The following is a 12,315-nucleotide window of genomic DNA, read 5'->3' on the forward strand; positions in this document are numbered from 1 at the left end:
TCCTATTCTTTTTCATTTCTAAAAGTAAAACATTACTTTGCACTACATTTCACTTAGTCAAAATACACAGGAAAGCTTTGACTTGTGTTGTATAGTTACAAGGAGCTAAATATATTCTATATGTAATATATTCTCTGAATAGAAGTCATACTGCAGTTATTGGTTCAGTTTTCCATTGCATTGCCAAAGCTGATTATCTACTATAATACCTCACATTTTAATAACAGTCATGCAGTCAAATGAAACTATTGGTCTGTTTGTTATGAAGATCATTGCATAAACTATACAATTAATGTTTTATTTGCCGTAGTCTGTTATTTACCAATGAATATGTTTGCCAATGGTTTTGTTTGACTGTGGAGACCTAAATGTTTCATTAGCCGGCACCTCCTACACTGTCTGTAGTGTTCTCTAGCTGGCACATTGATATAAGGAGCTGTTGGGGGATCTGCTTTCATGTAGATTAACATCTCCAGTAAAACATTTGCCTGACAATAAAAAGACCATGATAATTAAAATCTCCAAACTCTTAGTTCAGGAGTCCCTGCGCACGTCAGGATTAGAATAATATCAAGGCGTATTAATGAGTTTGCGTCCCACCGAACCTACAGCTCAATATGAGCCTGATGACAGAGAGGTGGTGCCCTACTGTACCTTTGTGTCGTCTCAGATTAGGACAGCTGACGTGTGAACATGGAGGCCGGACAGGGCCCTGTTTAGTTAAAGGAGCTTATCTCCATTTTTCATGAACAGAACGAATAGACAGGGAGCGTCTGCTGTCATGTCTCCGCGCTGCTTCAGATAATCTTTCATGCATCTTTGACCGTGCAGCTCAAAAAAAAAACGTGTTTGATATATTTTTAACCAGTTTGCTCTCCCTTTTTGATTAAACTTATTAAAAAGTCTGTCTTATCAGGAAGTCAGATAGACTTTGGTGTAAGCCAGACATTTCAATAGAAGGCTTCCGTTTCTAAGATGACAGAAGAAAAGGACATAATGTTCAGGATGCTTTTCTGTATGAGGATCCCACAGACTACACGTTAAATCCTGAGTCTTAAACCCCAATACGAAGAGGATTGTAGGCTAGCATCACCATGATATGGACTCATTGGACTTCATCAGAGATTACAAGTTGGAGGGACCAGTTAATAAACATTCACTAATATTGGTTTCCTCTTTCAAGTCCTAGGTTTTTAGGCCTAGGATTTTAATTTGACATCCATGCACATAATTCAAAAAATCTGTCCAAATCTCCCATCGAAATCAATGATTTACAGTGGCTTGCGAAAGTATTCACCCCCCTTGGCATTTTTCCTATTTTGTTGCCTTACAATCTGAAATTAAAATAGATTTTTGGGGGGTTTGTATCATTTGATTTACACAACATTCCTATCACACTTTGAAGATGCAAAATAATTTTTTTTGTGAAACAAACAAGAAATAAGACAAAAATACAGAAAACTTGAGCATGCATAACTATTCACCCCCCCAAAGTCAATACTTTGTAGAGCCACCTTATGCAGCAATTACAGCTGCAAGTCCCTTGGTGTATGTCTCTATAAGCTTGGCACATCTAGCCACTGGGATTTTTGCCCATTCTTCAGGGCAAAACTGCTCCAGCTTCTTCAAGTTGGTTGGGTTCTGCTGGTGTACAGATTCTCAATTGGATTTAGGTCTGGGCTTTGACTAGGCCATTCCAAAACATTTAAATGTTTCTCCTTAAACCACTCGAGTGTTGCTTTAGCAGTATGCTTAGAATCATTGTCCTGCTGGAAGGTGAACCTCCGTCCCAGCTTAAATCTCTGGAAGACAAACAGGTTTCCCTCAAGAATTTCCCTGTATTTAGCACCATCCATCATGCCTTCAATTCTGACCAGTTTTCCAGTCCCTGCTGATGAAAAACATCCCCACAGCATGATGCTGCCACCACCATGCTTCACTGTGATGGTGTTCTCGGGGTGATGAGAAGTGTTGGGTTTGCGCCAGACATAGCTTTTTCCTTGATGGCCAAAAGCTCAATTTTATTCTCATCAGACCGGAGTACCTTCTTCCATATGTTTGGGGAGTCTCCCACATGCCTGCTTTTTGGCAAACTCCAAACGTATTTGCTCCTTTTTTTCTTTAAGCAATGGCTTTTTTTCTGGCCACTCTTCCGTCAAGACCAGCTCTGTGGGGTGTACGGCTTAAAATGGTACTATGGACAGATACTCCAATCTCCGCTGTGGAGCTTAGCAGCTCTTCAGGGTAATCTTTGGTCTCTTTGTTGCCTCTCTGAATAATGCCCACCTTGCCTGGTCCATGAGTTTTGGTGGGCAGCCCTCTCTTGGCAGGTTTGTTGTGGTGCCATATTCTTTCAATTTTATAAAATAATGGATTTAATGGTGCTCTGTGGGATGTTCAAAGTTTCGGATATTTCTTTATAACCCAACCCTGATCTGTACTTCTCCACAACTTTGTCCCTGACCTGTTTGGAGAGCTCCTTGGTCTTCATGGTGGCGCTTGCTTGGTGGTGCCCCTTGCTTGGTGGTGTGGCAGACTCTGGGGCCTTTCAGAACAGGTGTATATATACTGAGATCGTGTGACAGATCATGTGACACTTAGATAGCACACAGGTGGACTTTATTTAACTAATTATGTGACTTCTGAAGGTAATTGGTTGCACCAGATCTTATTTAGGGGCTTCATAGCAAAGGAGGTGAATACATATACACTCACCACTTTTCAGTTTTTTTATTTTTCATTTTCTGAAGCAAGTAATTTTTTTCATTTCACTTCACCAATTTGTACTACTTTGTGTATGTCCATTACATGAAATCCAAATAGAAATCAATTTCAATTACAGGTTGTAATGCAACAAAATAGGAAAAACGCCAAGGGGATGAATACTTTTGCAAGGCACTGTACGTGAAAGGTGGAGAGTAGAGAACACAATAGTGTATTTTAGGTGCTCCCGAGTGGTGCAGCGGTCTAAGGCACTGCATCTCAGTGATTGAGGCGTCACTACAGACCCTGGTTCAGCGGTCTAAGGCACTGCATCTCAGTGCAAGAGGAGTCACTACAGACACCCTGGTTCAGCGGTCTAAGGCACTGCATCTCAGTGCTATAGGCGTCACTACAGACCCTGGCTCAGTGGTCTAAGGCGCTGCATCTCAGTGCAAGAGGGGTGACTACAGACCCTGGCTCAGTGGTCTAAGGCGCTGCATCTCAGTGCAAGAGGGGTGACTACAGACCCTGGTTCAGTGGTCTAAGGCACTGCATCGCAGTGCTATAGGCGTCACCACAGACCATGGTTCAGCGGTCTAAGGCACTGCATCTCAGTGCTAGAGGCGTCACTACAGACCCTGGTTCGATTCGTGATCGTAAGTCCCAGAGCTTTGACATACTGGTGTAAATCCTTTCTGACATCATTTTACAATTATGAGGAGCTGTGAATGGAAAAATAAAACAGAAATATATTAAGTCCTAGCAAGCTCTTTCCCCTGTGGGAAAAGAGAGGGAGCTCAGTGTGTTGTCCACCATATAACATTTATAAGAGGAACAGACTGTAACTAATGCAACATTCATACAAAGACATCTGAGGTTATGAAACCACCTATCCAAGTCCATTATGATCCTGTTAATAAAGGGGAGAAGAGGTGATAAAACACCACAGACCAGTGCTGTTATTTCTAGGATATAAATACATGTATTGTGTATCTGATTACAAATAAGTTACGTTAGAGAACAGAAAAAATATGCTCAGAGGCTAAGGTTTGTGTTTGGTTGTTTTGAAAGAACTTTCAGATTCACCAGTGAGCCTCTCCGTAACCCATTCCCCACAATGCAGCAGTGTGATTGCAGAGGCTATTACTGACACATCGTGGGGACGCCTCCAGGAAAAACACTGTTCCAGAGAAAACATGCTTGTTCAGATGGTTGTAACCCAAGAAGAGAGGGGTGGCAAACTCACTCTGACAAGGATTGCGCCCGTAACCATTTCCCTGCTTTTATCTGGCATCCCAAAGTAATGCTGCTTAACAGTTCCTGACGCTTTGTAATGAAGTCAGAAAAGTCAGCTCCACAATAGTCCCAAACTTTGAAGGTCCATGTAGAATAACAACCTATCTGCACACACATACCACACACACACACACACACACACACACACACACACACACACACACACACACACACACACACACACACACACACACACACACACACACACACACACACACACACACACACACACACACACACACACACATACCACAGACATACACACACACACACACACACACCACAGACATACACACACACACACATACACACACACACACACACACACACACACATACCACAGACATACACACACACACACACACACACCACAGACATACACACACACACACACACACACACACACATGGGTGTGCACTGTGTTATGTTTTTCACACGTGTGCTTGTGCGAGAGGGAGAGCAAGAGGGAGAATATTGTAGCAGGCCATCTCCATTGACTTACATTGGATTTGCTTATTTTTTATGTTGTTTAACATACTCTAGGAGTGTGTGTGAGTGGATTAATTTAGATATTCTTTTTATATGTATATATTGGTCCAGACAATTATTAAGATTTGAGAAAGAGTAAAGAAGCTGAAAAAATGACAATAACGACCTTATTTGCTGTATACTATGTAAGTATTGTGAACTAGGCAGTTTCTAAAGAAAATAGCAATGGGGAACTTCATCAAATGTCTTTGGAGGTGTTGGCAGAATGTTTTCTTTTGCCGGAACATTTGCTGTTTCTGACCGTTTCTGAAAGACAAATACAATTGCAAATTGTTGTGGACCTGTAAACAGATTGTTTGAATGCAATAATGTTTTGCATTCACTTTTTCCTGAACCTAAACCCACGAATTCTGAAACATGATCTACTCTTATGAAAACTACAGTAGCACTACTTACAGAGGTATCCTACACACTTCAATGCAAATGATGTTCTGTTTGCCTGTTCAATTCTACTGTATGGTATAAACCGCGCACCCTGTTGTCTACTAGGATACTAGGAAACTAGGATATTAGGCTACTAGGCTACTAGGCTACTAGCCAGGCTTCCCCAAATATGTTTTCATCATTTTATGTCAATTTGCCAGTAGCTGAATCTCACCTGAGAAATCATCAGAGTGAGGGAAACAGCGCCCCTCTGTCTCAGTATGTGTAGCCCATGTATCTGATGCTGTCTGAAGCAAAAGAGTATAAAATGTTGATTGATTAATGCCAGCAGGCATTTGGCCTCCTTTCATTAAAAAAAAGTATAATTAGCCAATCAGTGTTGAGCTGAGGTCAACTGTGGGTTGTACTGGTGAAGAAAATAAAGTTAAGTTTTTGGTAAAAGCCAACTATGCGTGTCAACTGGTGCACGCATGCCTTGGGGCATATTTTGTGCGTACGCAGCGTATATAAATAATTTGAACATGTATTCACAGGACTTGATTTATGAAATGTGTTTAAAAACAGTAACCCTATGTGTCCAAAGACTAAATATACTGTAGTGCAATATCAAAAACTCCCATTGTAGACAAACGCTTTGACCGATTTAAAACATGTCGTCAAATTTGGCCATCAGCAAGCTTAGAGAACATATGCACTAATGGATATTTCCGTTGTGAACATGAATGGTTAATTTAGGAAAATAACTGCAAAGATAACGGTGTCATCATTTTGTATGGTATGTGATACCACATCTGCTCATTTGACCATTTCAGTTGCAAAAGATGAGCAAAAAAAAAATGTTTTAAGTTCAACCACACTTGACAATTCTGACCTTGATGTCGTCATGGTTTCTCAAAGACTTTTACTAACATTACAGTTATTCAGTTTGACGGCGCCAAATGCTGTTACTGCACTGTTGGAGAAATGCAGAACAGACCCGATATTAAGATGACAAGTATCACGCCAATTATGTTTTCCCCTCTGAGAAGACAGTCTGCATTTGTCTCTTCTTGTGGCACACACACACACACACACACACACACACACACACACACACACACACACACACACACACACACACACACACACACACACACACACACACACACACACACACACACACACACACACACACACACACACACACACACACACACACACACACACTGCACAACGTGAGCTTGTTGTCACACAGACACAGATACATTAACAGGCCCATCACTGATAAGATTCTCAACAGACCAAAGGAATGAGTATCAAGGGCTGCTGATGCTGGAGTGAGCACATTCTTACCAAATCATGTGGATCAGTGGGTGTCATTTAAATGTAATTAAAATGTAAATACTTATTGTTAGTTTAGGGTATTACGAATTTGAACGTATGCCGTTCGGTTTGCATTATGCTCCACTTCATGGGAATACATTAGATAAAGACCTGTTAATTGTTGTACCTTTAATTTAAGTCAATTTGAATCTTTGTTCCAGATAACAACCAGCTCCGGCAGTGAGTTCCTTCTCCAGGCTGACAATTACCACACTATTTCTAAATGGCATGATGCTATTAAAAGGATAGCTGACAATTTGGTAAGCAGTTTGCTGTTTCTTAAAGACTTATAGACTGAAGGTATGACATTTCTGAAGTCTTTATGATTTCGGACATTGAAACGATGACTATAAATCATTCAGAACATTGTTTAGTCATACCATGCTAACCAAAATGAAAGTAAAACAATTCCCTAAATCATTGACTTCAGGTCAAACGTATGATTTTATGTTCCACATAGTGCAAATAATCACATTGACATGCTATACTTAAGCAATAAGGCACGATTGAGTGTGGTACAGTATATGGCCAATATACCACGGCTAAGGGCAGTTCCTTAGTGGAGTGCCTGGATACAGCCCTTAGTCGTTGTATATTGGCCATATACCACAAACCCCCGAGGTGCCTTATTGCTATTATAAACTGGTTACCAACGTAATTAGAGCTGTCAGCCAATCAACATTCAGGCCTCGAACCACCCAGTTTGTAATGAATAATGAGTGATAATAAAGAGATGTGCAGCCAGTAACCTTTGGACTGAAGTGTTTTAACCTCCTTTCTGTTATAGTCTAAAGGAGCTGCTGGGAAGGCCTCTGATAAGCCTGGCATACGAAGGGCAAACAGCACAGAGTACCTACCTAGACATGGGTTGCCTAGCAAGACACTGTCACTGCCAAGACCTGCACCTGAGTCCCTCTGCACAAAGGAACCCAAACCTGAACACAGACGCTCACTCAGTAAGTTGTCTCCAATGACTAGCTAGTTCTACTACAGTTGCTTACTCAAAACAGTTCTTCACGTGTTGGTACAAGCTGGAACTCACAAAAGTATGCTGATTAAAAGTTGTCTCTTATCTGTGCTACTGCAGGCATTTAATGACTCAGAATAACTTTTTCTAAGGAAGTGGTTGCTCGTACATTTGCATAATATACATTACTGTTCAAAAGTTTGGGGTCACTTAGAAATGTTCTTGTTTTTGAAAGAAAAGCAAATTTTTTGTCCATTAAAATAACATCAAATTAATCAGAAATACAGTGTAAACATTGTTAATGTTGTAAATGACTATTGTAGCTGGAAACTGTTGATTTTTATAGAATATCTACATAGGCGTACAGAGGCTCTTTATCAGCAACCATCACTCCTGTGTTCCAAAGGCACGGATATTTGAAATAATCACTTGACAACAATATATTTTGCTTTGCATCTCTGTGTACTCCAAAATGTACTATAAGACATATCTCAAACGTGTTTATTGGATGACAAACTAGTCCATAGGCAAAGTTAGTCCGTAGACAAAGCTAGTCCGTAAACAAAGTTAGTCCATAGGCAAAGCTAGTCCATAGGCAAAGCTAGTCCATAGGCAAAGCTAGTCCATAGACAAAGTTAGTCCATAGGCAAAGCTAGTCCGTAGACAAAGCTAGTTCGTAGACAAAGCTAGTCCATAGGCAAAGCTAGTCCATAGGCAAAGCTAGTCCATAGACAAAGCTAGTCCATAGGCAAAGCTAGTCCATAGACAAAGCTAGTCCATAGACAAAGTTAGTCCATAGGCAAAGCTAGTCCATAGGAAAAGCTAGTCCATAGGCAAAGCTAGTCCATAGACAAAGCTAGTCCATAGGCAAAGCTAGTCCATAGGCAAAGCTAGTCCATAGGCAAAGTTACTACATAGGCAAAGCTAGTCCATAGACAAAGTTAGTCCATAGGAAAGTTAGTCCATAGGCAAAGCTAGTCCATAGACAAAGCTAGTCCGTAGGCAAAGCTAGTCCGTAGACAAAGCTAGTCCATAGACAAAGCTAGTCCATAGGCAAAGTTAGTCCATAGGCAAAGCTAGTCCATAGACAAAGCTAGTCCATAGGCAAAGCTAGTCCATAGACAAAGCCTTTAATTAAACTGACAAGCAGTGTCTGGACTTCCTTTAGACATGGAAAATGTTCTTAGAAATGTTCTTGTTTTTGAAAGAAAAGCACATTTCTTGTCCATTAAAATAACATCAAATTAATCAGAAATACAGTGTAAACATTGTTAATGTTGTAAATTACTATTGTAGCTGGAAACTGTTGATTTTTATGGAATATCTACATAGGCGTACAGAGGCTCTTTATCAGCAACCATCACTCCTGTGTTCCAAAGGCACGGATATTTGAAATAATCACTTGACAACAATATATTTTGCTTTGCATCTCTGTGTACTCCAAAATGTACTATAAGACATATCTCAAACGTGTTTATTGGATGACAAACTAGTCCATAGGCAAAGTTAGTCCGTAGACAAAGCTAGTCCGTAGACAAAGTTAGTCCATAGGCAAAGCTAGTCCATAGGCAAAGCTAGTCCATAGGCAAAGCTAGTCCATAGACAAAGTTAGTCCATAGGCAAAGCTAGTCCGTAGACAAAGCTAGTCCGTAGACAAAGTTAGTCCATAGGCAAAGCTAGTCCATAGGCAAAGCTAGTCCATAGGCAAAGTTAGTCCATAGGCAAAGCTAGTCCATAGGCAAAGCTAGTCCATAGGGAAAGTTAGTCCATAGGCAAAGCTAGTCCATAGGCAAAGCTAGTCCATAGGTAAAGTTAGTCTATAGGTAAAGTTAGTCCATAGGCAAAGCTAGTCCATAGACAAAGTTAGTCCATAGGGAAAGTTAGTCCATAGGCAAAGCTAGTCCATAGGCAAAGCTAGTCCATAGGCAAAGTTAGTCCATAGGCAAAGCTAGTCCATAGGCAAAGTTAGTCCATAGGCAAAGTTAGTCCATAGGCAAAGCTAGTCCATAGGCAAATCTAGTCCATAGGCAAAGCTAGTCCATAGGCAAAGCTAGTCCATAGGCAAAGCTAGTCCGTAGACAAAGCTAGTCCATAGGCAAAGCTAGTCCATAGGCAAAGTTAGTCCATAGGCAAAGTTAGTCCATAGGCAAAGCTAGTCCATAGGCAAAGTTAGTCCATAGGCAAAGCTAGTCCATAGGCAAAGTTAGTCCATAGGCAAAGTTAGTCCATAGGCAAAGTTAGTCCATAGGCAAAGTTAGTCCATAGGAAGAGTTAGTCCATAGGCAAAGCTAGTCCATAGGCAAAGCTAGTCCATAGGCAAAGCTAGTCCATAGGCAAAGTTAGTCCATAGGCAAAGCTAGTCCATAGGGAAAGTTAGTCCATAGGCACAGCTAGTCCATAGGAAAAGCTAGTCCATAGGCACAGCTAGTCAATAGACAAAGCTAGTCCATAGGCAAAGCTAGTCCATAGGCAAAGTTAGTCCATAGGCAAAGCTAGTCCATAGGCAAAGCTAGTCCATAGGCAAAGCTAGTCCGTAGGCAAAGCTAGTCCATAGGCAAAGCTAGTCCATAGGCAAAGCTAGTCCATAGACAAAGCTAGTCCATAGACAAAGCTAGTCCATAGGCAAAGCTAGTCCATAGGCAAAGCTAGTCCATAGACAACGCTAGTCCATAGACAAAGCCTTTAATTAAACTGACAAGCAGTGTCTGGACTTCCTTTAGACATGGAAAAGTTCAATTTGAGTAATAAGTAGAAAAAGACAGGCATGTGAGAGACTCCTGGAAGGATAAATAACAGTGGGAATCCAAGGAGAGAGGAAGAGCGAGGGTCAGGTAGAGAGATGAGGTGAAGCATAATATCAACCTAGGCTGTAGCATTGTGGAGGCATATTTTCATTCTTATTTTATTTGATTTATTTCACCTTTATTTAACCAGGTAGGCTAGTTGAGAACAAGTTCTCATTTACAACTGCAACCTGGACAATATAAAGCAAAGCAATGTGACACAAACAACAACATAGAGTTACACATGGAATTAATAAACATACAGTCAATAATACAGTAGAAAAAGTATATATACAGGGTGTGCAAATGAGATAAGACAAGGGAGGTAAGGCAATAAATAGGCCATAGTGGCGAAATAATTACAATTTAGCAATTAAACACTGGAGTGACAGATGTGCAGAAGATGAATGTGCAAGTAGAGATACTGGGGTGCAAAGGAGCAAAAAAAGTATTTTTATAAATAACAATATGGGGATGAGGTAGTTGGATGGGCTATTTACAGATGGGCTATGTACAGGTGCAGTGATCTGTGAGCTGCACTGACAGCTGGTGCTTAAAGTTAGTGAGGGAGATATGAGTCTCCAGCTTCAGGGATTTTTGCAGTTCGTTCCAGTCATTGGCAGCAGAGAACTGGAAGGAAATGCGGCCAAAGGAGGAATTGGCTTTGGGGGTGACCAGTGAAATATACCTGCTGGAGCGCGTGAAACAGATGGGTGCTGCTATGGTGACCAGTGAGCTGAGATAGGGCGGGGCTTTACCTAGCAAATACTTATAGATGACCTGGAGTCAGTGGGTTTGGCAACAAATATGAAGCGAGGGCCAGCCAACGAGAGCATACAGGTCGCAGTGGTGGGTAGTATATGGGGCGTTGGTGACAAAACGGATGGCATTGTGGTAGACTGCATCCACTTTGCTGAGTAGAGTGTTGGAGGCTATTTTGTGAATGACCTCGCCGAAGTCAAGGATCGGTAGGATAGTCAGTTTTACGAGGGTATGTTTGGCAGCATGAGTGAAGGATGCTTTGTTGCGAAATAGGAAGCCTATTCTATATTTAATTTTGGATTGGAGGCATTGGAGATGCCTAATGTGAGTCTGGAAGGAGAGTTTACAGTCTAACCAGACAACTAGGTATTTGTAGTTGTCCACATATTCTAAGTGAGAACTGCCCAGAGTAGTGATGCTGGACGGGCGAGCAGTGATCGGTTGAAGAGCATGCCTTTAGATTTACTCTCATTTTAGAGCAGTTTGCGTCCCACGGACGGAGAGTTGTATGGCATTGAAGCTCGTCTGGAGGTTACTTAACACAGTGTCCAAAGAAGGGCCAGAAGTATACAGAATGGTGTCGTCTGCGTAGAGGTGGATCAGAGAATCACCAGCAGCAAGAGCGACATCATTGATGTATACAGAGAAAAGAGTCGGCCCGAGAATTGAACCCTGTGGCACCCCATAGAGACTGCCAGAGGTTCCGACAACAGGCTCTCCGATTTGACACACTGAACTCTGTCTGAGAAGTAGTTGGTGAACCAGGCGAGGCAGTCATTTCAGAAACCAAGGCTGTTGAGTCTGCCGATAGGAATGTGGTGATCGACAGAGTCGAAAGCCTTGGCCAGGTCGTTGAATACAGCTGCATAGTATTGTCTCTTATCGATGGCAGTTATGATATCGTTTAGGACCTTGAGCGTGGCTGAGGTGCACTCATTACCAGCTCGGAAACCAGATTGCATAGCGGAGAAGGTACAGTGGGATTCGAAATGGTCGGTGATCTGTTTGTTAACTTGACTTTCGAAGACCTTAGAAAGGCAGGGTAGAATAGATATAGGTATTTAGCAGTTTGGGTCTAGAGTGTCTCCCCCTTTTTCAGACGATACGAAGGAGAGGTTGAACAGGCTAGTAACAGGGGTTGCAACAATTTCGGCTAATAGGTCCAGATTGTCTACCCTGGCTGATTTGTAAGGGTCCAGATTTTGCAGCTCTTTCAGAACGTCAGCTATCTGGATTTGGGTGAAGGAGAAATGGGGAAGGCTTGGGCATGTTGCTGTGGGGGGTGCAGGGCTGTTGACCGTGGTAGGGGTAGCCAGGTGGAAAGCATGGCCAGCCGTAGAAAAATGCTTATTGAAATTCTCAATTATAATGGATTTATCAGTGGTAACAGTGTTTCCTATCCTCAGTGCAGTGGGCAGCTGGAAGGAGGTGCTCTTATTCTCCATGGACTTTACAATGTCCCAGAACTTTTTGGAGTTTGTGCTACAGGATGCACATTTCTGTTTGAAA

At 41.7% G+C, this 12,315-nt stretch overlaps 1 protein-coding gene across 3 annotated transcripts in view; it reads left to right on the plus strand.

Annotated features, from left to right (window-relative positions):
- The window catches only part of LOC120063734 (rho GTPase-activating protein 15-like), a 58,115-nt gene that overhangs the window by 13,165 nt on the left and 32,635 nt on the right, over positions 1-12,315 (plus strand). For all 3 annotated transcript variants that reach the window (XM_039014030.1, XM_039014029.1, XM_039014031.1), the window contains exons 6-7: positions 6,456-6,554; positions 7,082-7,250. In XM_039014030.1, coding sequence (XP_038869958.1) covers positions 6,456-6,554; positions 7,082-7,250 — 268 coding nt within the window. The remainder of the gene's footprint in view (positions 1-6,455; positions 6,555-7,081; positions 7,251-12,315) is intronic.

The sequence above is a fragment of the Salvelinus namaycush genome, chromosome 19, assembly GCF_016432855.1.
Source record: "Salvelinus namaycush isolate Seneca chromosome 19, SaNama_1.0, whole genome shotgun sequence".
Taxonomy (NCBI): Eukaryota; Metazoa; Chordata; class Actinopteri; order Salmoniformes; family Salmonidae; genus Salvelinus; species Salvelinus namaycush.